The 25,658-nt window shown below is 49.5% G+C and overlaps 3 protein-coding genes across 5 annotated transcripts; 1 reads left to right on the top strand and 2 right to left on the bottom strand.

Annotated features, from left to right (window-relative positions):
* The first annotated feature begins 7,627 nt into the window (after positions 1-7,627).
* LOC131669498 (G-protein coupled receptor Mth2-like) lies at positions 7,628-16,979 on the top strand. The gene is made up of 6 exons (XM_058944406.1): positions 7,628-8,261; positions 9,588-9,829; positions 10,196-10,362; positions 11,328-11,561; positions 14,362-14,628; positions 16,061-16,979. Exons 1-6 carry the CDS (start codon positions 8,121-8,123, stop codon positions 16,546-16,548), a joined length of 1,539 nt encoding a protein of 512 aa, XP_058800389.1. The 5' UTR covers positions 7,628-8,120; the 3' UTR covers positions 16,549-16,979.
* A 148-nt stretch (positions 16,980-17,127) lies between these two features.
* On the bottom strand, positions 17,128-20,754 carry LOC131669500 (inositol polyphosphate 5-phosphatase K). Of its 3 annotated transcripts, none has more exons than XM_058944407.1 (9): positions 20,303-20,754; positions 19,997-20,131; positions 19,346-19,462; positions 19,197-19,274; positions 18,980-19,127; positions 18,734-18,909; positions 18,430-18,654; positions 17,939-18,282; positions 17,128-17,759 (listed from the first exon to the last, which is right to left on the bottom strand). In XM_058944407.1, the coding sequence occupies exons 1-9, from the start codon at positions 20,320-20,322 to the stop codon at positions 17,590-17,592; spliced, it is 1,413 nt and encodes a 470-aa protein (XP_058800390.1). In that variant the 5' UTR covers positions 20,323-20,754; the 3' UTR covers positions 17,128-17,589. The 3 variants fall into 3 exon arrangements, with proteins under 3 accessions (XP_058800390.1, XP_058800391.1, XP_058800392.1); XM_058944408.1 differs by having other exon boundaries at positions 19,997-20,216; positions 20,303-20,742; XM_058944409.1 differs by having other exon boundaries at positions 19,997-20,090; positions 20,303-20,741.
* Positions 20,755-20,840: 86 nt separating this feature from the next.
* LOC131669497 (uncharacterized) lies at positions 20,841-24,831 on the bottom strand. The gene is made up of 5 exons (XM_058944405.1): positions 23,178-24,831; positions 22,474-22,707; positions 22,249-22,409; positions 21,600-22,177; positions 20,841-21,201 (listed from the first exon to the last, which is right to left on the bottom strand). Exons 1-5 carry the CDS (start codon positions 24,045-24,047, stop codon positions 21,062-21,064), a joined length of 1,983 nt encoding a protein of 660 aa, XP_058800388.1. The 5' UTR covers positions 24,048-24,831; the 3' UTR covers positions 20,841-21,061.
* Positions 24,832-25,658: the final 827 nt, after the last annotated feature.

The following is a 25,658-nucleotide window of genomic DNA, read 5'->3' as shown; positions in this document are numbered from 1 at the left end:
CAACGATTGGGCGCGTTGCTCGTGGCCGGAGAACGCAGATGACAGTTTGCGCGACTTGGCGGCCGAGCGAGCAGCAACGAGCAGCAACGAGCAGCAACGAGCAGCAACGGGCAGCAACGGGCAGCCACGGGCAGTCACGGGCAGCCACGGGCAGCAACGAGCTACGAGCGTCAAAGAGCAGCAACGAGCAGCAACGAGCAGCAACGAGCAGCAACGGGCAGCAACGGGCAGCGACGGACAGCAACGAGTCCGCCGAGGCGCAGCGCAGCTCGAGCGGCCGCGATCGATCGTCGAAGGGCCAGTGGCGAGGCGTTTCAGCTCAGCTGACGTCCGGCTCTGCTCCAAGCCCGCGGCCAAGGCGGCCGAGGCGGCCGAGGCGGTCAAGGCGGTCGAGCGGGCAGGCAGGCCGATCCGAGGGCGCCCGGAGCGGCGCCAAGCGCGCACTCGCCGCGACTCGCGTGGAGCCGAGCTGACAGGCCCGAGCGTCGGAGCCGGCGGCACTGTCAACGCCCGCAGAACCGTGGCGGGGCCGCGGCACCGGCAGCGGCACCAGAACACTCGACGCGGAGCGTGCACGCACACTGGCAGCCGCGCCGCGAGAGAGAGAGAGGGAGAGCGCGCGCGCAGCCGCAGGCCTCGATGATAATTCGGGTGCCGCCAGTGGCGCACGCAGAGCTGCACGGCATGTATTGTCGTCGCGTCGGCCGCGCTGACATAACCAGCGGACACTGTCGCGGCCAGCTCACTCGGCGAGCGCGCAGCCGCTGTGAGGTCGCACGGGCGGCGCCGAGGGTTGCGCGCGCGCGCGGAGCCAGTGCCTGGTGGGTACTGCCAGCTCGCCGCCGCTTCCGCGGCCGTCGAACGTCGCGGCAGCGAGTCTCGCTAGCCGCGTACGTGCACGCCGCCCCCGCGCCTCCGCCCCACCACCGCCGTCGCCGCCGACCCCCTCCTGCCGCCGACTCACCTCGACGACCCCTCTCTCGCTCTGCCGCTCTCTCGCTCTCTCGCTCTCTCGCTCCGCACTCCGCGCACTCCGCGGCTCGTGCTAGCTTCCTCGCAGTCGCGGCCTCCACGCGCGCGCCGCTCTCTCGTCCGTCGTCTCCGCTGCGCGCGAGTCGCGACGCACCCTACGGCGAGCGGCCCGTCGCTGCTAACACCAGCTCTCCGCGTGTGCACCAGCACGCAAACTCGTCTCGGCCGCAGTTGCGCGCGCGCTCCCCCTTTTCGCCGCGCGAACCCGGCTCGCTTTCCGAAAAAGCTCACGGCACCGCACGTGTCCCACTCAGCCAACTCGTACCTTCGAATTATATGCTTTTCAAGCTGTAATCAGGCGAAAGTCATCTCGGCGCGACTGTAACGCCTCTGCCCTTTCGAAACCGTTCATTTGCAAAGTCGTCGAGGCCTCGAGAACATTATTAGAAACTCCAATGTCATCGGCTTTCGGATTTTGCCCATTACGATGATTATGCGATTGCCTGCCTGTTGCTTTGCCGCCTGCCAAATACAATTATAACGGACAACTCAGTTTTACGTATGCGCTCTAATGATGTCAACGTGAATCTGTCCACAGTTGCAACTGCTGCCTGCCCGTCGTTTTCTTGAGTAGCTGACTGTAAATAAAACCAGCAATCGACTGCATGCATTTTTGTCTAGGTCATGCTAAACGAACAAGCGGAACGTAATATGCGCGATGAAAAACGTACAACACCGCCTAATAAAACTCATCGGTGATTTATAGTTTCTCCAGCAAAGTCAGTTGTACGCCAACGATGAGTGCCCCAGGGCACAACCTTAAAATACTTTTATAATCTGTTGGAATTTATCTGAATGAAGAATACCTTACGTAAAGTTGCCAATTACGGATGAGAATAAGCACAGTGTTCACGAAAAAAATCACATTCAATACGACAGTACAGTGCATGCATAGGTGAAATATAAAATGATTACGTAATACTCGCTACTTTTATTCTACGCGAGACAATGCTAGGAAGAATGGTGCATTATTCGAAAGGTCATTAAGGTATGAATTTTTCGACGAAAAACTGAGTTAATGCATGCATAAACTTTTTTAACCTTCAAAAAAGATTCGATAAAGCCTCATTTATTAAAGAGCTCGTGTGTCAGTAGTCTGAACTGAAACAGAGAAGGTATATATATATTAAAATTTCGACCTCAATAAAACTTGAATGCATTGTTATTGTGCGTGACCGGCTATTTGTGTACATTTGGCTATTTTTAGCCCGCGCTTTGCGTCACTGATGCTTCGTACTGAAAAAATTTGAAAATCGAGCGGCAAATCGCAGGCGAAAGTATCGCGCGGAGACTTTTTCCAATACCGATTCACACTGAGCCCGTTTGCAACGATTTCCAGAGTCACACGAACACGCAATAATCTGCTCATCTTAACTGGTATTTTTTTCACAGCAAGTACTGGCAGGTACCTCGGCAAAAATGCTGTGAATATTATCGATCTGCATTTAATGTTCTTTTTCTACAATGTGATGGCTATAGTCACGAATTGCTATTTTTCTATGATTATACTCCATTATTACGGCGGCCAGTAGACAAGTGATTAGCAATCAATATCTGTACACGTGCATCTAATATACAAAATAAACTGTACTCTATTATTTCTTTTTTACAAAAACTTGCCTTTTTAATTAGTGTTTACTCACTAACAAATAAAATATACCATTATTAGCAACTTATATTTTGCCAATGTGCATCTCATAAGCGCAAACACGAGAAGAGGTGCGATTGTGAAGACTTAAAAATTATTTATGAATGGTTTACGAGAACGCAAAATAATCAAGATCGTATGAAAGATAGTTTCAATAGCGGAAGTTAAAAAATAACTTAACATAGTACGAGTATCACAAATAAATCAATAAAAACGCCTCGTTTTCGTAAGTATTAATTCCATCGAGACAGAATAAAACGCCTTCTTCGGAGCGTTTGATCGTGGGAATTGAATAATTAATGCACTCGACACAAGCACCTCCGATGACTAATGTCTTTGTAAAATCTTTGTAAAAACTTTATTACTAGAGAAAAATAGCGAAACGTTGCGAAGCCAGCAACAGAACGAACAGTGTTATGAATGTCGAAGGATCGTTTTGCTCTTAAAGCACGTGAATTCATTGTCAATTGAAATTGGACGAGGAAAAAGAAATAGGCCGAGCCGGAAAGCGTTTGCTAACAAAAGTAATAAAAAGCGTAAATAGTCAAAAAGGGGTTTAGCGAATTAGCGCGGGCTCTTATCGGAGAAACGGAAATTAACCATCAGTGAAAGAGCCGCTCCTCGTCAGCGTGGAAACTTCCGTTTTCGAAACTGTCAGCGACATCGTCCTCAGCGCGAGCACTACACGGCACGGCGTGCCTTTGTTGCTCCGACGCTCCTTTGCAACGCAGACGAGCTGGATATGCTGCTACCAGTCCCTTTTCATATCCCTTTTTCGCCCGTGTAAACTTGATAACTAGAAGGTTTACTTGCATACGTGTTGGTAGAAAGAGGGAGAGAGAGAGAGAGAGAGAGAGAGAAACGGCGACGGCGCGCTCGCGGCGGCCGCTTTTTAACACAGAAAGCGCCGCGTCGTGGTATCGTTCCGTACTTGGGACGACCTTGACTTCTTGCCCGCTGTACCCTTCACTGCAAGATACATCATTTGCGTCCATAGACCGTACTTCCCTTCGTTTTGTAGCCTTTTCATTTTTTCCTCGTTCACTGCCGCACTGTAAACTGCAATCCGTTATTGCTACTCCCTAGCCCTTTCTTTTATTCCAACTGGCCTACTGGAAACCACAAATTACACTCTCATCGATATAACATTCAGCCAATCAAGTTCAATCCTGCATAGTCACTCGCAGCGATCGTCCCTTTCGCAAATGCAAATTTGACGTCGCTTTGTAGCAATTACTTCGACCATAGTACGCCAAATCGTTCCCAGTTTATTCTCCACATTGACACAGACGCTCGACAACGTATATCACTGATATCAGTACCCGTTTCGATTCCTCGACCACATTCAAATTTTCTCATGCCGTAGACATGTCCAAACTATAAAGCTCCGTATCGATGTATCAGTGTCATTATTGTCTATACTTACTTTCCTTTCATAATTAGTTCATTTATAATTGCTAGACTACAATCCCGTCCATTCTTCATACTTATATAATCTGAAAATTTACGTCGATAAAATTATTCGGCTATCCAATTGCTCTGATTCGTATTTACAATGCGAGGCTTCGTTCCTTATGGTATACACGTGGAATCATTCTGGCACGTGCTCCTCTCTTGGCGAGTGTGGGGAATTTCGGGTTTCCCGTGACCTTGACTAGCAGTCCTTGATACACGATCAAGATAGATAACGATTTTTTCAACGGAATATCAGAAATTCATGTACTAATTTACACATTGGTCCGAGCAAAACAGTTTAATATACACAGATGAATTAGAAGAGAGCTAAAGACGTGCGTTGCAAACTCCTCGTATATACACTGCGTAATATTGATTTGAAAATAATTATTGCTCTCAATCAAGGCTTGCAGTTACTTTCTTTAACTTTGTTTTAATTTTATAGCTCGCTTGTATTTTAATGAGTCTACCTATAGAAATTTAAATACGTTATTGAGCTTCGACAAAAGTTATAAAAATTAGCTGATGATACGATCACGCGAATCTTCCGTAAAGACTTATACGCGTCAATTTTCTAAGCTGTCACCGTGGGACGCTCGGTTATTGATAGTTGTGCGCAGTGAACCACTTAAAAATGGTCATCAAGAGGAAGCAAACTTCAAGCTTAGAGCTTGAAACTTTTGCTACTCGAGCAAATATAATAATGCAATTCTAATGCTTTAATGACCTTCGGCAGTTGAATTGTAAGTTGTTCTATCTTTCTGCACCAGCTTGCCGCGTGGTGTTGAGTCCGAAAAGTTACAAATAACTCGCTTTACGTACTTGAAGATCGTGCACTACTGATTTATTGCACATTACCTGCCTATTCTTGTTCCCAAGGCGTTTCTCTTTTATCCAAGCTATCTCGAGTTCGTTACCTTGGTTTTCCTTATAAAATACAATCTATCACTATTTTTTCTCTTTTACCTGATACTTCATTATTTAATAATATTGTACTTTGCTTAATTCTGTCTGTCATGCGACGACTTTCATTAAATAACCGTGTGCACTTTCCGAATAAGGTATTTTCTGATAATGATTGCATTTACAATTTTTTGGGAAAAGCAATTGCATTAAATGTAAAAGTAGCACAACTTATTTTCGTTGCAAACGTGCATTAGAATTACCTTTTTACAATTAATCGATCTCACCGGAATTGTTTGCTGTAAATACAATGAATATTATCAGTATGTACCGGTCTGCTACGATAAATTATCTCTGTGCGGGGGTTAATCGAGTCATTGTCGCCTTCTGGGTTACGGAGGGTAGAGAGTATCTCGACCCTTCTTACCCTACGAGCAAACGGCCAGGTGACTTCATTTTTCAAGTTCTCCTGTCGCTGAATCATTTAACACGAAGTCATAATAGCCGTGCCCAATTTCGACGAGATGATCTCTGAGATATGCACACTCTTAACTTGTTTCGTTGTAAAAGTTGAAGTATCTTTTTTTAAAATTCGCTATCATAAAAACAGGTGACAATCTGAATAACTTGACAGGATATTATAGTATTTTTCAGCCTATCGAACGGCTACAAACCAAATTGGGGTTTTGGTGATAAAGTTGAATACTGTAGAGATAATTCCATATCGCCGCGCCGACCGATAATTCAAAATCGATTGACCACAACGGCGACTGCACTATTGCAGTGACAGTCGCTCAGCAGCGACTTTACTGAAAGCTCCGACTATACCGAGCTGTAAACTCAATAACGCATTCAAGAAATCATTGCAAATGACATCTTATCCAGACTTGTCGACAATTCGATTTGATAGTTTCTTTTATCTTGCGAGTACTTCAACCAGATCTAACTAATGTTTCTAAACACATTTTGAGTGACTTGAAATATATTCTTCCTCTTTCTGCGTATGGACTTTCTATTAGGTGGGAAAAGCTCTCCCCTTAAACAAACAAAGAAAGATGAACGTCATAATCCAGCACTCATCGACTGTGACGAATTTGGCGGGGGGAAGTCCCAAAGATTATGTGCAATAACTTGTCGTCTATTCTTCTTCAATCTACTTGCATGGTATAAGCATCCTAGTTTTGAATGAGTCAGCCTAATATTTGCTTCGATAGATATGGCTTAATACGGAAGGGGAACGTGTATAGAAATCTTTTGACGTACTCCAATATCTGACTTTGTTGGCTCTATCAATACCTTGACACTGTTACGTTTGATGCACTTACCGCGGTTGCTTTAAATATTTAAATGCACTGTCAACTTCACGTCAATTTCATTCAACGACAGATTGTATTGGCTTCTCAGTCTATCATGTAAATTAAGGTGCAGAGTGAAATATAATTACATCGAGTGCGATTATCCAAGTAACGATTCGAATAATTTTAAGCAAATATTGTTGCTTATTATTGATTTAATTTTTTTCACGCGCACTCGTTCTTATTGCCATCATTTTGCAAGTAAATGCCATAATCGCTGTCGCTTGCAAATATTGAAATGAATAAATGACAAATAGTGCGAACGGCAATTTATTATTTCGCAGATCTTCGAGCCTCTAGATGGATGTATATCAGAGCTTATTCGATCGATGAAAATTGAGTCACTGCGAGTATATATATCCGAGTGAAAATAAACTGTAAATTAATTTCGAAAAAAAAAAGCGGAAATATTAACGATCACTGTGATTGATAAGTTGAGATACGTCATATAATCAAACGACTATAAATAACGAGATCGACATAAGCGCATGTTCTTTCGTTTCGTTGAAGGCGGTTAGGTAGACTGTAGTGTCAGTATGTTTCCTCCATTACGTCATTTGCTGAATTCGTTCGGGTGCGATCAGTCTGAAAAATAATGTACGTGTTAAAATTTGAGATGTCCAGAGCTTCATCGTAAATTTTGTTTCGCTCTTTCGTCGTGTCGCTAACGACAGTTTACAATGGTCTCAGGAATTGCTGACAATGTTCCGAGTTCCTTGAAAATTCATCGTTCCAGTTTAAAAAAGAGGCGAAATCGAAGAGTCCCATTACTCGTACAGAGTGAGTAACGCGTCAGAAATAAAATCTATTATATTAAATCTATTAAATGCTCGTGCACTTATCTTTGTCTTCTCCATTTGTCAAGTTACTTTTTCACTTGATAATAAAGTATGTTTGTACTTAAAGAGAAAGTCTGCTCGTTAAAACGTTGGTAGAGGAAGGAAAAACGTTTAGCTGCGCACTGAGTAAGGAAAAGGAGCCAGGATCGGCGAGCAAACTGCAGCGCTGCAAAGGGAGCCGCTTTTACGAAGAATCGAAACGGGGTGGCAAGGGAAACGAGGGTGTTCGATCGCGGAGCGGAGGCAGGGCGAAGCGAGGAGGTGGCGCGGTCCGGACGGCGCTCGTACAGGTGCACACGGTCGGTCGGACGTCGCGCCGAGAGTCGCGCCGAGAGTCGGGGCCGCGATAATAAAGTCGAAGGAGCCGCGAAGAGCGAGCCAGTGCGCCCGCAGCCGCGAGGCCGATCGGTCAGTAGTGTAGTGGTCGCGCCAGCAGTCGTCGCGGAGCCTCGCTCGAGTCCCCAGTGCTGCACCTGCTCGCTGCAACGCGAGCGCTTAGCCTCCTCTCTCGCTGCCTGCCGGACCGACGCGGGTGCGCGCGCAAGAGCCGCGATCGACCGGCCGCACCTGGCGCGGAGCTTTCTTCGCGCCAGCGCTGCTCGCCCGGAGGAGCGGTCGGGCGGGCGGCGGGCGGCGAGCGGCGAGCGGCGAGCGGGGACCGGGGACCGGGGACCGGAGACGGCCGGCAGCGCCGACGGGCGATGCTCGCGTGCCGCGCTGGCGCTCGTGGCGCGCGCGAGCCGAGGCGAAGAAGCCGCAAAACAGGAATCCCGGACTGGCGATGAAAGCCGATCGCGCCGCCGAGGCGAGTTGGCCGCGCGGCCGCGCCGCGAACGCCCGCTGCGCGATCCGAGGCTGCGACCTGTGAGCGGCGAGCGTCCCAGAGCTATGCGGCGCCCACTCGCTTCGCTGCCACTGCTGCCGCTGCTGCTGCTCGTCGCGTCGTTCGCGCGTTGCTGCCGAGCCGGGTCCGGCGGTCCTGGCGGGGCCGCGCCACCGGCTGTGCCCACCATTCGTCCCGTGCTCCTCGTAAGTGCCCAGCGTGCATTCCTTTCTACTCCTTCGGAAACGGGCCAGTTTCCTCGCGTCTTTGAAAATACTTTGGAGCGCGAGCGATTCGGGGGCTTTGGTATATTTAGCCTCGTTATTTAGAAGAAGTGCAGGCGAGTTTACGCCAGTGCCGAGCCAATATTTTTAGAGCGCAGCCTGCCGATATCGATCTGCTCGGCGCTCGTTATATAGTCTCTATAGCCAGCTCGTTCTCGGAATCTTTCGCTGCTAGACTGGCTGGCCCCGGCTGAACCGGGCTTCGCTATTAACTTTAATTGCGCTCGAGCACGCTCCATTCTTAATTCGCGTTTTCGACTGATTCGGCTGCAACTTTGTCAAAGTCGCCGGCACAGCCAATAACAACCCTCCACGCCGTTCTACTCGATTAACTATTCTTTTATTGCCATTAGCAGCTCCATCGATCACCTTATACCTCTGCTCTACGTTCTCCAATTCGTGTCTTGCTTGGAAACACGTCAGCTTTTTCAGACCAAGCATCTTTTCAAACTTGTTTCTTATCACACGATTCATTCTCGGTTGGCCATTTCTATTCGTTCGCTTTCTTCCTCAAAGATAACCTCTCGCTACAAACAAATTATAACGCAAAATTATCAGTCGTAATAAATTCTTCTGTTACGTCTATTTAGTACGGACACGAATCTTTCACTTGTCGATATAATTGCAAAACAACCTCGTTTTTGCAATTTTCTGACCTCACTGACAATATCACAACAGCTATGTGACTGTACTGCTGGGCTTTTCCAATTTCGTCAAGTTTCTTCAGTCGTTCGGAAGCTCTCCGCGCCCTTTCGTTCACTCGACTCGGATATCGTACGTTCACACATTTCTTATGCACATTCATTGTTTTCGCGCAAAAAAATATCGATCAATTATAAATTCTTTTCCTTCAACTGAAAACGTACGAAACACATGAATTAATTGCCGTTCGATTAATATTAATTGAAGCTTAGATATCGTAGTAGAGTTCCTATTAGGCTTTCACACGCTTCCATGTGTCAGCGTCGATAATGTTTGACGTGACACTTTATCTAGAAGACAATCGAAGAAAAAATAATTAATAAATGTAAGTTATTATCATCGATTAGATACTCACTAGATAGGACTTTGAGTTAGCGACATTGACGAATCATTTGATTAATTAAAATTATTAACTATTAATTAAAATTGAGATTGTCCGAAGCTGCAATGTAGCCGTTGAGCGGCTCGGTCATGGTCGTAAGAAGCGCATAATGTACGATAGGAAAACTCGAAGATTAAATTGTTCATCCGCTTAATTTGTTTCAGAACCAGACGTTCATTCCTCATGAGTACTTAAGACTGTCAGTCGTGGGAAAGTGCTGCAAGATAAACGAGATTTTAGCGAAAAATGAGAGCGACAAGGAGGCTGCTTGCACTTACTCGAACTCGTCCAAAACTGAACCATTCTCGCCGTACTTTCACGAATTCAACGAGACTGGTCTTCTCGTGCCAAGTATCGAAGAGAATGAGTTCGTGGCGATAATCGGCGATCCCTGCCAATTCGGAAGGTAGTGATATTGCATCTAACTCGATGATTCACTGCTTGTGACGTGCCGCTATTTTCACAAGACGCTTATTTATCTCTTATCGGCCTGCCTTGATATAACCACGATGCATTATATGTATGTGTGGCTGTGTGTACTTTACAATTTCTCCACTCGATCATGACGAACCGTCAAATCACACTAATCTATCGATTCACCGTGCAAAAGAAATTAAGTCACATTGTCATACCTTAGCAAATATTGATATAAATGCAACACCGATGATCAATTTTGAACAAACAATGCCAGCCTGCATTCCGAGTAACAGCTATAATATTCGTTATTGGTCGTTCGCATTAAATTTAGCTAAATACAAATGAAATGTCATAGGTACATTCTGGACCCGTCGGAAAACAGCGATGACGAATATTATTTGCTGCAAAATGGTTCGATTTGGGCTCCGACACCGAAGCCAATCATGCTCATGCCAGGACTCGATTATTGCATGGAAGTTGTGCCCACAAAGGGAGTTCAAGTGTTGGTCTGTTTTTCGGAAAGTGAGTATATTGATCGCTCAAATCCACGACTACATTCTAAATTACGCCGCACGATCGCTGCTATTAATGTGATTTCGCGAGCGTAGATAGGAGACATCAGGTCACAAAGAGACATGTGCGCGCGGCTCAATATAAAACCCAATAGCCGATACTTGAGGTCGGGTGACTTTGATATTTTTGTTAAATCGCCGTGACGGTAAAGGTGGTGCGAAGTGCTTGTTAGATACTTTGAAATTGCTGTCATCTCCGCTGTGCCTCGGTCCTTTATTTTTCCAATTTCCCTCGTCAGGGATGGGCACCGGCGTCGTCCGCTGACACGGCGCCTTTGTTTGCAGCTGCAGCGCTTGTCAATGTTCATTTTTCACGGCCTGAAAGCGAATGAAATTATAAGCGATGGCTCTCAAAGGTGACGACGAGTCTGTGCGGTTCTAAACAAAAAGCGATAATTCTGTAAAAGTACGTCGAGTATTGCATGTTCGTTGATACGTCTTTGTGTGATGCTTGCCGAGCAAAGAAGGGCCGTCATAGAATAATTTGCACAAATAAATATTCGATGCGAAAACGCCTTTTATTGTAGATAGCGATAACGTGTTATCGGTGTATTCGGCCGATTGCACGGAGATAATAGTAAATGATCGACGCTCGCGGAATACTCGGGGTTGGGTTCGAGGCGATGATTTTTCAGAAAAAAACAGAGAGACAGATACGTCGGCGTGGGCGTGTCGGGGACGGGAAAAACAGGCCAAGACGCGAAGACGCGGACGGCGACGAAGAAGAACCGACCGCGGCGGAGCGCTCTTAATCAGTGCGTCGAAAGTCGCGCGTCGTGAGTCAGAGGTGCCGCTGGCCGCGAGGCGCGAGGCGCGAGGCGCGAAGCACGTCCGCGAGGCAGCGAGACATCCAAGTATGCGGCGCAAAAGTCGGACGAGCGCATGACAAAAGCTATCGTTGATTGCGATTGGCAGAGAACGAGGCGGCGGGCACGGATGCGCTGCTGACGTTCTACGCCTGCGGCCTGCTGATATCGGTGCCGTTCCTGCTGCTGACCATCGCCGCCTACGCCCTGACGCCCCGACTGCTCGACGTCCACGGCAAGGCTTTGTGCCACTACTGCGCCTGCCTGGCGCTCGCCTTCGCCACTCTCGCCATCGTTCAGCTGGCCAGCTCCTACACCTCCGACGAGATCTGCATTTCCATTGGTAAGACTTTGGCCTTTCCGCCGATCCCTTTCGTTCGTCTGCACGCTTCCGCGGCCGATCGCTCTGGCTCGCCTTCGCCAGTGCTCTCGGACACCAATGACGCAACGCCTACGGACCTTCCCAAATTTTTTCCCGGCATAGCGCGCTCGTAAAAACCCAGCTCGCTCTTGACGCAATCTTGTACTTTTATCATCCTATCAAAACATTTTCGTCTGTCTTTAATGAGATGCCGAGCTGATATAGCCGTATAGCTTTGAAAGTACGCGGGTATATGGCGGCGCCGAATTCCGGATTCTACGTTCTCGGGCCGTAGCCACTTTGTCTATAGCAGATCGTTGGTTAAAGAGCCGGCCCCGCAACGAGTGCACGAGGAAACGATGCGTTTCGCCGTTTGTCGCAATTCTTTGACGCTTGAATAGCTGACTTTTTCATCGGCAGACATTTTTCGCGGGTCAAGCGTGAGTTTTTCACGTGTCGGAAACACGCGAAAAACACCTCCAAGGAATGCACCACGTGGATTGCAGATGTGTTTTATGCGTCATATTTATCCATAGATAGAAACGTAGTATTCTCTGGAGCAATCGACATAAACGTACTGAAATCGAATCTAGACTAGTTAGTCCCAAGCTAGCTACGCCATCCATTGTATAAAAAAATAAAAGCAGCTGTGCGTTTTTTTTCCATTTCAAATTACTTGTAAAAAGTTATTCGAGCAAATTAGCAGACGCTTTGACGTTTAGATAAACTAATTGTAGCGATGTGACGTAAGGTCGTTAGAAAGAAATAAAAGAATGTTCAAAAATTTTGTGATTTCGATAAGCTAATGACGTCTATCGATTCCGCGGGAAAAGCCAAGATGATTCGTTTGAGGTTGAGACGGCGCGAAAAATAATCGCACGTCTCATTTGCAAAGGCGCCCGCGGACGCGGGAGCAGAAATGCAGCTTGATTGCAACGTACGCACGTCACTCGACGGATTCGTCAGCGACGCATCCTTTTCTCGTGAAGCACTTTTTGGGGCCAGCAAGAGAGTCGACAAGTTTTCTCGAGGATGCCACTAGACTACGCAGATATGAATAGGCGAAAGCCTTTGAACGAGTTTGTTTTGGGAATTGAGCGAACCGAACGAATGTGAATAGGCGCCAGAGAAAAAGCGCGCAAGAGCCTTTCAACGAGTTTGTTTCGGCGAAGAGAATGACAGCGGAGTAGCCGCGAGATGTGGAAAATGGCTGAAAGATAGAAAGGGCGAGCCTAATGTCGGAGTGCGTCCTCGGTGTGTACTTAATAGGTGCAGCAAAGTAGAGCGCGACTCGGTGGCGGCGTTGGCGGACGCTTCGGCGAAATGCTCGTCCTGGCGTGCGTCACGCGAAGCCACGCTCTCTCTCTCTCTCTCTTTCGCTACTCCTCTTGCTTGCGCTTTTCTTCTTCCTCCGCGCTCCCGCTGCCGAGCGAGCGAGAAGCCAGTCATAATAAAAAGCCCAGACTAATTAAACGAAGGGATCCTGCTGAGAGAAAGACGCTGCGCAGAGCTGTGCTCTTAATGAGGGGCATCGCTGATTGCATAATTTATGTTTGCCACTACACATCAAGCCTACAATCAGAACATTCTTGCTTCTTTTCATCTCCCCCCCCCTCTCTTTCCCCACTCTGATATATTACTCTCAAGTTTTTTTTCCTCCTTCCTTCTTATCCGCGCGAAGTAAGGAGAAAATCACGATGTTCAAGGATACAGTCGTCGCGTAGACTAACTACTTATCAGATTAACATAAATTTGATTGCTGCTAAGGAAAGTCGGATAGTGTGCTAGACTATATTTAGAAGGCTCGAGCGCGGAAGAACAAAGTCCAGCGGCAGGAAAAATCGATAGCTGTGATTTTGTTCAGCCGGCATCGGTGTGCCTCTCGGCTCGTCAAAGTGCATCCTCGGTGGCTCCAATTGCGCGCGAATTCAATACGTGCTCTCGCAATTGTCGTCTCGTCCGCGATGCTCCAAAGTGTGCGCAACGTAGTATATCGAGAAGGCACGCGACCACTCTTTTTCTGTGTCTCGTCGGAACTTTGGCAAAGCCCAGTCTGCCTCGGCGAGTGCATTGCGAAGCAAAGACGAGGCAGATTCACGTCTGCGACAATGAAAATAAGAAAATAACAAGTGTGTATAATTAGCTGCGACTCCTCGCATAGTCGATCAAGTCGCGGTACATCGTTACGCGTTAGATTTTAAGTGATTGCTAAGTCGCCGTGTTACGTAAGAATTATTTCACGCTTTGACGAGCTTCCGACCATGAATGTCGTTGCAAGCGAGGAAAGCAACGACACAGGCACGTATACGGATAGATACACGAGCAAAGTTTAGATGCGAAGCGCAAACCAACGTCGACAAGAGTCATTAGCAAGGAGCGCGGAACGAGATTTGCAAATGGCCCCAATGAAAGGTTTTTGGGAGACAAGTGACGCGTAATAGTGGCTGATTAAGACGCGGGCCCGGTATGCGGGGCAGGCGTATAATGGCGATCGCCTAACAAAGACCAGCGAAAGAGCGAGTAAGGGCCGGTTCATAAATCATCGTTGCCGAAGGCGCGGGCCAACGGCTCGACGCGCGCAGCCGATAAGCTCGATTGCCACTGCTCGCGCCGCGCCTCACTCCATTTCGTCATCGCGAATTCACGGCTTTCCCTCTCGTCGCGCTCGACGCATTCACGGCCTGCACGAGGCTCCCCATTGATAAGGCTGGCGTGACCGCGCAGGTGAACGATACTTGGCGATAGCGCAACCAAATGATGCGCGCACGTGATTTCTTTGCAGCTTTCGTAATCCAGTTCTCGTTCGTGGCGTGCTTCTTCTGGCTGAACGTCATGTGCATCGAGACTTATCTGCTGGTCAGGAGGCACGTAGAGCGCGGCACCAGCAGCCCGAGGATCGAGCCGGGACGCCTCTTCTTCTATTACTCCCTCTGGGCCTGGGGACCACCGGCGATCCTCATCCTCGTTTCGGTCATCATGGATCTCAACCCCACCGTACCCATGACTTACGTCAAACCGAATTTCGGCGCAAACAGCTGCTGGTTCCATTGTGAGTATTGGCTACTCTCGATCAATTTTTCGCCTCATTTCCATTTCAGCTTTCGTTATTAGCAAATTCAGGTTCTCCCGACAAATCTCACGGCAACCTGGCTATTTTTTCTAGTCCGAAGCCCTATGTCGAGCAAAGTACTGCATAAAATATTCCAACTCGCGTACGACAATCGACCGTTTCTATACATCGAATCGCACGACAAAATCAATAAAACCCTCTGACAAGAGAAGCTTACGGCCACTCGGATAAGTCTGTCTAAACATTCAATGCTATTTCCATTTCTCGACGACAAGATCGTCTGGCAGAACGTACTTGCCCATGCTCGATGCCAACCAAAACTGACATATACGTTCAACTGCCTTCGATAAGATTGATCCAGGAACAGCGACGTTGTACAACAGAACGCGACGCCGGATTAACTCGAAAATCTTAATTTTCTTTAATATGTCGCACATTGCGCTTGGTCAGCGTCGATCAATGTCACTAGGAAGACGAATAAGGGCAAGTTTTTCGAGCATTACTTCATTTTTATTAGCTCATTTGGAATACAAGGTCGTTTAAAAAAATAATAGCCGCTTTTCAGTACATGATTATCGTCACGTCATTGCACTCGCGTTTGCTTTGTTACACCATTCAACCAAATAACAAAATAAACCTAAATGTGGTTTTAACATTAACAATTAAATTGAATAGTGAGCCGCTTAAACGATATTTATAATGGTTAAATCTAGATAATACAAATCTCCAAAAGAACGTGACACGAACAAGAAATTTCTATGTAACATATTTTACAACGGCGGCTCGTAAACAACAGCAGAATAAAAATAATTAAAATGTATCGGAGAATTTTTCATAAATAAATTTTCATATGTTTGTTACCGTGGCTCTGGTGGTTCGGATTCCACCTCTAACTGTAACTCCAGTCATGATGCATTTTAAAAGTTCCTTCCAACACCCTTTCAAAAGTGATGGGGAAGACTGATTGTACGACTATAGGGAACCAAGACTAAGGCTTACGGACAGCTATTGCACCTCGACTGTGTTAAAAATTGAACATGATTCTTAAAATAACATTAACAATAACATGTATGTAGCTGGAAAGCAAGTACAAAAATGAAAGCTCAATATTTAGTTACAGTAAGGTAAAAAAATAAAATCTTCAGCCTGTGTATATTCGACGCAAATAAAAAAGAATTATTAATTAACAGTTAACAATAGAAAAATCTGTAAAACTTAATAATTATTATAACAGACAAGTGAAGTAATAGGTACAATAGTAGTGAGTTAGAGCATGATATAGTAATAAATAAGCATTAAAGCCCATCACATGATATGACATAAGTGTACATAAAGTAACTTGCTTAGCACACACGCACAAGAGAAATGGTCATGAAGAGATAAAGGCAAGATTGTGTGTTTGTGATTTCAGCGAACCAGGAGGCAATGCCGTACTTCTACGTGCCGGTGAGCATGCTAGTCCTGATAAACCTCGCGCTGTTCGCGCTCACGGCTCTAGAGATAACTCGCTACCAGCGCGACCTCGACCTGCGCCGACTGGCTCGCAATCAGGAGTCCGACCGCGAGGAGCAGCGCCTCTTCCGTCGCATCAAGCGCGTCTTCTTCGTGTGCCTGGGCCTGTTCTTCCTCATGGGCATGAACTGGGCGATGGAGCTGATATCCTGGTGGGCCGGCGGCGACCCGCTGGCCTGGTCGGCCTTCGACCTGATCAACGCCCTGCAAGGCCTCATCGTCTTCGGGTTGTTCGTCTTACGCAAGCCCGTACGTAACATCGTCTGGTGCAGGATGCAAAAACTACGGGGCATTCAGGTATCCGAGCCGGAGCTTGGCAACATGGCTCTTTCGCTACTACCGGTCATCAACGGAGGCGACACTCTTCCTCGCGAGGGCATCAGCTGATCGTCTGTTCGCGTCAGCAGGTCTTCGTCCGTCATCTCCATGCAGATTTTCGAAGGCCGATCTGTTTTGGTTATACATCAAATCGATCAATGCTGATCATAGCTGCGCCGCTACTTGCCCAACGGATACTTTACTCGACTCGACCTCCACCTCTTACGCTCCTTTATACGCTGCTATATAATGTTCTGTGCAACAAGTGTTATAACGTCTGCTTGTACATAATCCGTGCGTCGTGTTCTATGTATCTGTGTAACCGAACAATACAGTATTTTTACGCAAAATCTTTTGCGTGTCGAGAGAGAACTGATACCATAATTATTATCGTGCATGGGTCTGTTTTCAAGACGTTTGCTATACGCTATCGATCGACGTTGATCGTGCAAACATGTCAACTCCGAAATTTAATGGTCGTAATATAAAACTAAAAACTGCTTGATGAGCTTAACTAGTCACGTTCTTGACGTTAATTTGCCCTATCGACGTACGCCTCCTACATTTATAACTATCATCTTTTTTATTATCCCTGTCATCCATCCACCTAAATTTGCCTTAATACTTTTGCTACTTAATAAACTAATTTTTTACAGTAGAATAGATAAAATATTACAGACTCTATTTGTATTAAACCGCGCGTAACGTACATAATAGTACCTAACATACTTTGTTCATTTGTTATACTAGTCATTCTTTTACAAAAATAAACGAGGTTTACAAGATATCCAAATTTGTTCACACGCTTACAAAAAGTTGCTTAGCGTCATGAATGCTTCATTATATAAGCTTTGAATATACGTGACATAAATAAAGCGTTCTTTTAATAATAACCAGGTACTATTTCAAACCACTCTCAAGATTCAACGCGTAATGTTGTTAGGTTCCCTTGCGGATCCTAATGTGCTTTCAATATCCCCTTATGAGAAAATTGACGTACAAAAGCAGTCAGAGCAAACCAACAAGCAAATATACGAAAAGCTATGTCTACAGACAATCTATGCGATGACAGACTGGTAACTATAATAAAGGTAATATTTTGTTCGTTCGTCAAGTTTGTCGACGATGCGCAGAGAATGAATCGCTCATCCCCAGAATGCTCATAATATCGCCACGTTGGGCTACGTAGACCAAGCGGTACATACCAGGCGAGCGAAGAGCTGAGTCGCCGAAATAAGTCTTTTCTAAAGTTGATTGCGGTTCCGTTTCAGCTTCCTTTCCTAAAAATGTTATATACATCAGTATTACATCAAACTATTTGTTTCAAATAAAATTTATTTTTCAAATGCGAAATTTAATCCCCTAATCCTTTCCTATCTAATAATAGTATTTTATTCTCAACAAACAAACAATTGGAAAAAAAGAATCCGTATTTTCATGAACAGCAGCAAGTATTTACCTCGTCCGACATATTCATAAACCAAATATTCATCTATACTAGAAAATCCTTCGTTGTACAATCCAATCCAATCACCATTACAGGATTTGGCGTCACCCAAAAATTTATAAGACACAACATTTTCTTCGTCAATATACCACGCAGTTATTGGATCAAATTCAATTCCATCGGCAGTTTTCGTGGATCTCACCACTATATCAAATTCCGCGCTTACGGGTTTATGGTCAGATTGCACATAATTAGGATGACTTTTATAATTATATTGTACAGCCTTAAGTTCTACGTCCTCGTAGACGTCTTTATTTACTTTATACAAAATTCGATCAGTCCAAGCCGGTCGACGTCTGTAAAGAGAAGTAGAAAATACATAAACAAAGCGTGTAACAACGTTATTATATTTCGCTTTGTGTATAATTGCCAATGTCTTGAGTGTCTGTCTCTTTGTTCGTATAAAGATCAAGATTCACGAAAAGTTATAAAATTATTCATACTTTAGATCATAATCTTGAGATGCAAATTCATATTTATAAGTTGGATGAAACGTTATTTTCTCCTCGGTAAATACAGCAAAAGCTTCATTGTTAGCCATAACTGACTTTAATTGATCTTTCTCTAATAATACATCTAATTGGTTCTTTTTAACAAGTTCATCTATCTCTGTTGCATTGAAGCCTTCTCCTATACGAAAATTCAGATCCCCTAACCAGAATACATAACTAAAAATGATAATTTAGTATTTAAATGACCATTACCAACTAAATTGAACTATTAACAAATTTAGTTGTTCGTATATACTCATTGAAGAAAATGTGACTTTTTTCAGGCACTGTGTATAAATGTTCTCTGATGATAGTATTGTAGTCATCTATCCGATCAGCTAACAATTGGTCATGGGCGGTTAAATGTGCATCTACTATACAAATGTCAACACCATACAAATTGAATCGTACACTAATAGCACCTTTATTTCCCTGTACATGTAATTATTCAATTAATCTTAATTTGATGAATAATTTCAAATATGTATGGGAAATTACTTACCCACATCCCACCAAATCCAGTCTTTGTGTACTGAGTTTCTATATTCCTTAAATGGGTCAAGTGCTTTCTGAGGAAAAAAACATTCAAAACAAGACCCTGAAGCTTTTGAGTTTTTAATCTTACATAATCAAAATCTTTCAAGATTTCCCTAAACAAAATAATTATTATTTTACAGAACATGATTGGCTAGAGCAATATATGCACGAATGAGATTTACCTAATTGATTTTGTCCAAGGGTCTTCAAAAATCATGTCCAATACCAAATTTTGAGGCTGAGATTTAACTTCTTGTAAGCTGAACATAAAATATTAAGATGAGTTTAACCTTGGTCTAGCTCTACTTCAAACTAATCGTATATGATTTACCCAATTATATGGATATCAGCTAACTGCTTGGACGTGGCAAAATGAGTGAGCCCTAGTAGTTGGCGAAGATCCTGCTCTGGGTATTTTGTAGCCGTATTCCAGGTGACAAAGCGTAATCTGCAATTTATCGAGATAATTCTTTGCTACAGTGTCTGCGATATTGCATAAATCAAAGGAAAAAAAGATAAAAATAGTGTCACAGGTATGAATACACGCCACCAATGAAAAATAATTATATAGTAGTATTCCAAAGTACTAATTTTAGATAATAATTTCAATCACAAAAGCAGATCCAAACTTCATAATAAAGATTCTGAAAGTTTCAACGTTACATAGAGCAAATTAATTGCTGTAATAGGATAGACTAGCAGAGTTGACAACAAGGATGCATTGATATTAGAAAAACATTAGAAAAAGCTAAGTAAGCAGTCATCTTGTTAAAGGATTAAGTAACTCAATTAAAAGTCGTTTAATGTCATGGCAACGAGGTAATACTCAACACCACTGGTTGCGATTGGTCAGTATTGACGTTAAATCTGGCCTGAAGCGTAAATCAATTTGGAATGAAATATTTGACTAACAATGAGTGTGCGATGAAGGTCGTGCCTATAAGAAATAAAAGAAGGTGCAATAACAAATGATATAACTTACTTGAGCGGAGCGTCAGGCGTTGCCATTATTTCCGTAGTAGTAGCCGTAGTATCCTTGATTGTGAAATTAGCAGCAGCCGAGAACTCCAAAGCAGCTGACGGGTCAAAGGCGAGTGTTGAATAAAAAATGAGCCACCTGACACATATCGTCTCGAACGTCAGAGCAAGCGATACAACACGTTAAAGTGGCGCGCCAGAGTTTCATCCGAGTATCGAGCTAGCTATTGTTTATATTTTCGAAGTAACGTACGCATATAGTTGCGCGCGTGTGCGTGTGTGCGGGCGCGAGCGTTTGCCATGTGCTTACCAAAAAAGTAATCCAGCCATGACCCCGTGGAGGTTGAGTCGAGTGAGCAGCAGGGTATGGTGTAGCTGCGCGAATGGGAAAAGCAAATCGGCGGAAAATACGGCGAGAAATAATAGAGAAGGAGGAGTGTCAGAGCCGTACTACGCCATGTCGATAGGATGACAGCTCTGCAGTCTGCCCTCCTCGCGCTGCTGCTACTTCTCTGCTGTCTCTGTTACTCCCGCGGTGCTGGCGGCTGCTCGCGGCCGGCGAGGATGCGCATGCGCGTGCGTGTCAGCGCGCAATTCGAACGGGCGCTCGGTCGCGTGAGAACACCACGGGCACTGGAGGCGAAACGAATAACGCGCGTGAAAGCGCGCCCGCGCGGCGACGGATGGACTTCTGACCAGGTAACACACTTGCTTGGCAACCGAGCGCCCGATTTCAGTGGCATTAGCATAGCCGCGATTTCTTTATTAGCACCGTAATTTGCTGAGCAACGCGTTTCACTGCTCCGGCGATCCAGTTGTGTAACAATTGCTGCTCCAGATTCGTTCGCGGCCGCGAAAAACCAGTTTGCTCGAGCCTCGAGTCGGGTTGCAATGAAGGAACGCAGTGGTCCATAAATGTTATTGCCTTTATTGCTTGCGTAGATGCTCGCTGCGCGCGTGTAGGCGTCGCTTATAAAAAGTAGATTTACAGATTTACTGGTGGGAGAATGGTTGCGTGTATGTACAGTAGGACGAACAATGGGCATTCGACGCTGACAGGCGTACGACGCTAGTACATCATTCCCGGGTGAGCTCTCTGGAAGAAGACGTTGGGATTGGCGGACAGCGTGGTGTACAAGTTGCCCGTGTCCTCTGGCCTCAAATACATCCCTGGCGGCAGCACGAACGTCTCCATCGGTCCGTGAATATCTGCAACGAGGACAAGAGCGATCGGTCATGCCACTCGGCATCTCCGCCGAGCGAGTCCGGCAGCAACGCGTGCGTTACGGGCACAGCGCGCGCCCGCAACGGGACAAAGTAGGCCGGGGGCGGCCGCCGACGGGCAGCGCCAACGCGTTCGCGGCGCCGCACGCCCGGGCGCGCGATCGACGCGGCCCACGCGTCCGAGCAACGCAGAAGCGCGAGCACCCAGCGATCGCCTAACGGGACTCGCTTCCGCTGTGCGCGGCGGCAGCTCCTTCGCGATCGAGCCGCAACTTTCTCCGCTTCTGCTCGGGCGCCGCGTCTCGGTAATTAGTTTCCGTAATCCGTGAAATCGCGAAATCGAGGCGAAGGTCGAGCGAGGGCGCGGAGGCGTAGCGACGTACATGGCATCTGGTCGAAGTTGGAGGCCGAGGTGGCGTCGGAGTAGACGGGGCTGGCGGGCCGGTGCCGGCAGGCGCTGCAGGACGAGACCAGGGCCACGCGGTCCGCGCTGTGGTAATGCTGCGCCGGGGCCGGCTTGCGCTTGAGCGTCGACTCGGCGGGCGCCGGCTTGAAGTGGAAGAAGGACGGCGAGTAGTCGCTCGGCCGGTCCTCGCAGTCGTCGCGCGCGGTCGGGCGGCGCGGGGGGCGCGGCCGCGGCCGCGCGGGGCCGCCCGCCAGCGCCAGGGGCAGGTGCGCGCCGCCGGCCGGCGCCGCCTCGCGGCCCAGCGCGGCCAGCTGGCGGCCCTTGGGCAGGAACATGGCCAGGAACACGAGGATGGCGCTGCTCAGCAGGCCGAAGCCCAGCCAGGCCTCGCGCGCCGCCTCGGGCGCGAGCAGCGCGCCGAGCGCGCCGCCCAGCCAGACGGGCAGCGCCAGGCCCACGGCCAGCCCGATGAACCAGGCCTCGCGGAAGTTGTCGCGCACGCCGCGCGCGCGCACCGCCAGGCCCGCCGCCGCCAGCAGCAGCAGCGCCGGGTACCTGCCGACAGTGGCCAGCGTCAGGGTCTCTTTATCTCGTTCGCCGACGCCGGGGCCGAGACGCGCACTCACCCGAGGGCCGCCAGACTCTGTCCGAGGGGCGTATGGCAGGCGCCGCTGGCCCGGACGCCGGGCGCCGCCGCCGCCGCCGTCGTCGCCGAGCCGAGCTCGCCGTACAGCCACTGGCCGACGATCGCCACCTGCACCAGCACCGCGAAGCCCAGCACCAGCGCCTGCGTGAGCAAACTGCGCGTGAGTCGCGCCTGGGGCGCCCGGGCCGCGCGCTGCTGCACTCACCTGGTAGGGCGCCGGCAGGTACACGCCGCTGTTCAGCGACAGCAGGAACACGCACTTGACCAGCAGGGCGGCGAAGACGAGCGCCGCCGGCAGGCCGACCAGCCGGAAGGCCGCGCACGAGACGGGGTTGGCGCTGAGCGAGGCGGCCGCCGACAGTCCGGCCAGCAGGAACAGGCCCAGCAGCAGCGCCTGGCCCAGGAACAGGTGGCGCCTGCTGGGCGCCGCCGCGCGCGCCTGTGTGCAGAGGCGAGCTTTAGCCTCGTCGTCCCGGGCAGTGGCGCTCCGCGCGGGAGCTTGCGCGGCCGCGTCCGCGGAGCGCGACGGGGGGTGGCTTCGGCGCGCGGAGGCCGGCGGCAGTCGCGATAAGATCCGAAAGGAACGGGCGCGCCGGGAAAGCCGCCGGGAGCGGCAACGCGCGACGCGGCGCGACGCCGGCAGCCTCCCCTCCCGCCGACCGTCGACCTGGCCGGCCCGAGACACGAGACGCGACTGACCGAGCGGGCGATCGGCCGCTCGGCTTTCTCCGGTCCGCGCTCCCCGCCGCGCCGTCTGCCCGGACTCGCCGAGGCTTCGTCGCGCGGAGACGGTTGACCGCGCGCCGGGCACGACGCCCGGCCCCGTCCCTCCGGCCGTCGTCCGCGGCGACACTTTCTCCGCGGAGCGCGGTTGTGCAACGGCGACGAGGCAGCTCTCGGCGAGCATACCTTGAGCAGCACGAAGACCTCGAAGGCGGCCATGAGCAGCATCGCCGCGGCGCTGAGCGCCAGCAGCGGCAGGGCCCAGGGCTGGGGCCTGAGCAGCGGCTGCGGCCGGGGCGCCGGCGCCGCCGCCCGCGGCGCCGACGCGTCGCCCGCGGCCGGCACGCTGACCACGCTGGCTACCTGGCTGCGGCGCCGGTCGGCCGGCGACACCTGCAGGAAGTACTCGGTGGACAGCTCGGCCCGGAGCTGGCGCTGGCCGGGCGCCTGCTCGGCGCAGCGCGGCCGCGGGGCCTGCTGCGGCTGCTGGTGCAGCTGCTGGCCCGAGGACGCGCACACCGCCGCCGACAGGATGATCGGGCTGAGCCTCATCGCTGGGTCGCTCTCGCGCGCTGACTCGGGCCCGCGCCGGCAGCCTCTCGCATAGTAGTCCGCGCGCCGGTCGGCTCGCGGGCGTTCAGCTGGCGCAGGGACGAGGACGGTGGTCGCCGCAGGCAGCCCACGCCGGCATCTCGGCAGCGCCACGTTCTCCGGGAGGGTCGCGCGCCGACTGAGCCGCTCGGCTCCCGCCCGCCTGCGCCCGCCTCCGCCCGCCGCGGCGACGCGCGCTCCCTTCCCCGCCGCCCGCCCGCCGCCCGCCGGCCGCCGGCCGCCGGCCGCGCGCCGCTCCGCGCTCCTCCGGCTTCTCGCCGCGCGCGCTTGCGGTCCCTTATCCTGCGCACGCGCCGCTGCTCGCCGCGCTCTCCGCGGTCCGGTCCCCGCGCTCCCAGCGCGCAGCTTTGTCCCTGGCCACGCCAACGCTGACGAATAGCGAGTGATAACAATGGAGCGCGCGGCGCGGTTCGGCCCGGCAGCGCCGGAGCCGCGCGACTGCATGCAAAAGGACGACGGGGCGAGAGAGCGCGCGGGCGCGCGGGCGCGCGAGCGGGAGTGGGAGTTCGTAGGTGCTCGAGGGCCCAGCGCTGCGCGCCTTTTTTCGCTTCTTTTGCACAAGTGTCGTGGACCTGCGCGACTCCGCGCTCGACGCTGCCTGCTCCTCTCGCCGCTGCACTCGTGCGTTACGCTTTTTACCGCTGAATCTTCGCGGAGCTGCGCCCGGCCATCCTTCCTCCTTCCTTCCTTCCTCGCTCGCTCGCTCGCCTGCTGCGCTCTCCGCAGCCTCGAGCTCGCGAAAAATACGCGTCTGCCCGATCGATCGCTCCGCGATACCGCTGACGCTAATTACCGATCGGTACTCTTCCCTCGGCGCACGTCCCATTCGGAATACAATCAATTGCCTAGACGTCTGGGCACGCTCTGATTAATTGGCTCGCTCGTTCGGGAATGATTGAGTCATTATACCGATCCGAGGCATGCGCGGCTGCGTCGCACGGACTCGCGTACACAGGGCGATGTCGCACGCGGATAAGAGCGATCCGCGCCGGCCGTCGTCGGGGTGCCGTTGGCCGATGCCGTTAATTACAGCCGCGGCCAACAAAAGATGTCATAATAACGGCTGCGATCCAACGACGACCAATCGGCCGAGCGAGAAAGGACAAATGACGAGCGGGAGTGCGCCGATCGTACAACGCAAGCCGAACGGTTAACTGCTCGCCGGCACTGTTATCCGGCCGAAAGATGACTTTCCCGAACGCGCGGCCTCCTAGGCCCGCGACTACGTACAGCTTTTAGCCCAGTCATCGACTCCGACGAGCTGCGCGGCGGGGGGGGGGGGGGGGCAGCGGAGCTGGCCAGCCAAATGGCCGGGCGCGAGATACGCGACACGGAGCGTCAGCTGCATAACGGGCCCGCGGCTCGCTTGCTTTCCGAGTCCGATCCACCTACTCGCGCATGCGGCCCGGCAGAGCACGTCTTATGTTAAACCACATCTTCCGCGGCGGCGATAGGTCCGCTCGATAAGCTCTCCTGCAGCTCGCTCCTCCGTAGCCCGGCCAGAATCCCATTCGACTGCTCGATACGTGCACTTTAATTGGCCGCGCGTCGTTCAATGTCTTCCTTCTTTTCTCGCTGGCTCCGATCGGAGCCCGTTCGACCATTTTCGTGCAACAGTCTCTTGTTAGAACTGGTGTCGATGCCTGTATACTCCAGGCCACTGGAACCGATGCACTCGCATTTGTCAAAATAATACAATGGTATACTCGTCTACACTCTCGATCTTATCGTTTCCCGTGATATTACAACACTCGTTAATGTGCATTGAGTATTCTAACAAACACTCGCATATACGTTATCTTTTAAACGGCAAACTGACTGGTAGTTAAGTAAATCGCAAGCGGGAAAGAACTTTTGCAGATATTCGTCGTGCAAAACGAATACATCGCAAATTGGCGAAAAAAGACTCTCGTTGCGCGTGAGATCTGCGTAGGAAAAGTAGGCAGGAGCTCGTTTCGTAAAAGAGCTCGATGGTGCCGATTCGAATCGGGAGTAGATGTGTAATGATCGTAAGTAAAAGCGTGCGAGTCGAGCGAGCATCTGCCTACGTGCAAT

This window comes from Phymastichus coffea, unplaced genomic scaffold, assembly GCF_024137745.1.
Source record: "Phymastichus coffea isolate CEN01 unplaced genomic scaffold, Cenicafe_Pcof_1.1 PCOF00094, whole genome shotgun sequence".
In the NCBI taxonomy this organism is placed as follows: domain Eukaryota; kingdom Metazoa; phylum Arthropoda; class Insecta; order Hymenoptera; family Eulophidae; genus Phymastichus; species Phymastichus coffea.
This window is presented reverse-complemented; position numbering and strand designations above follow the sequence as displayed.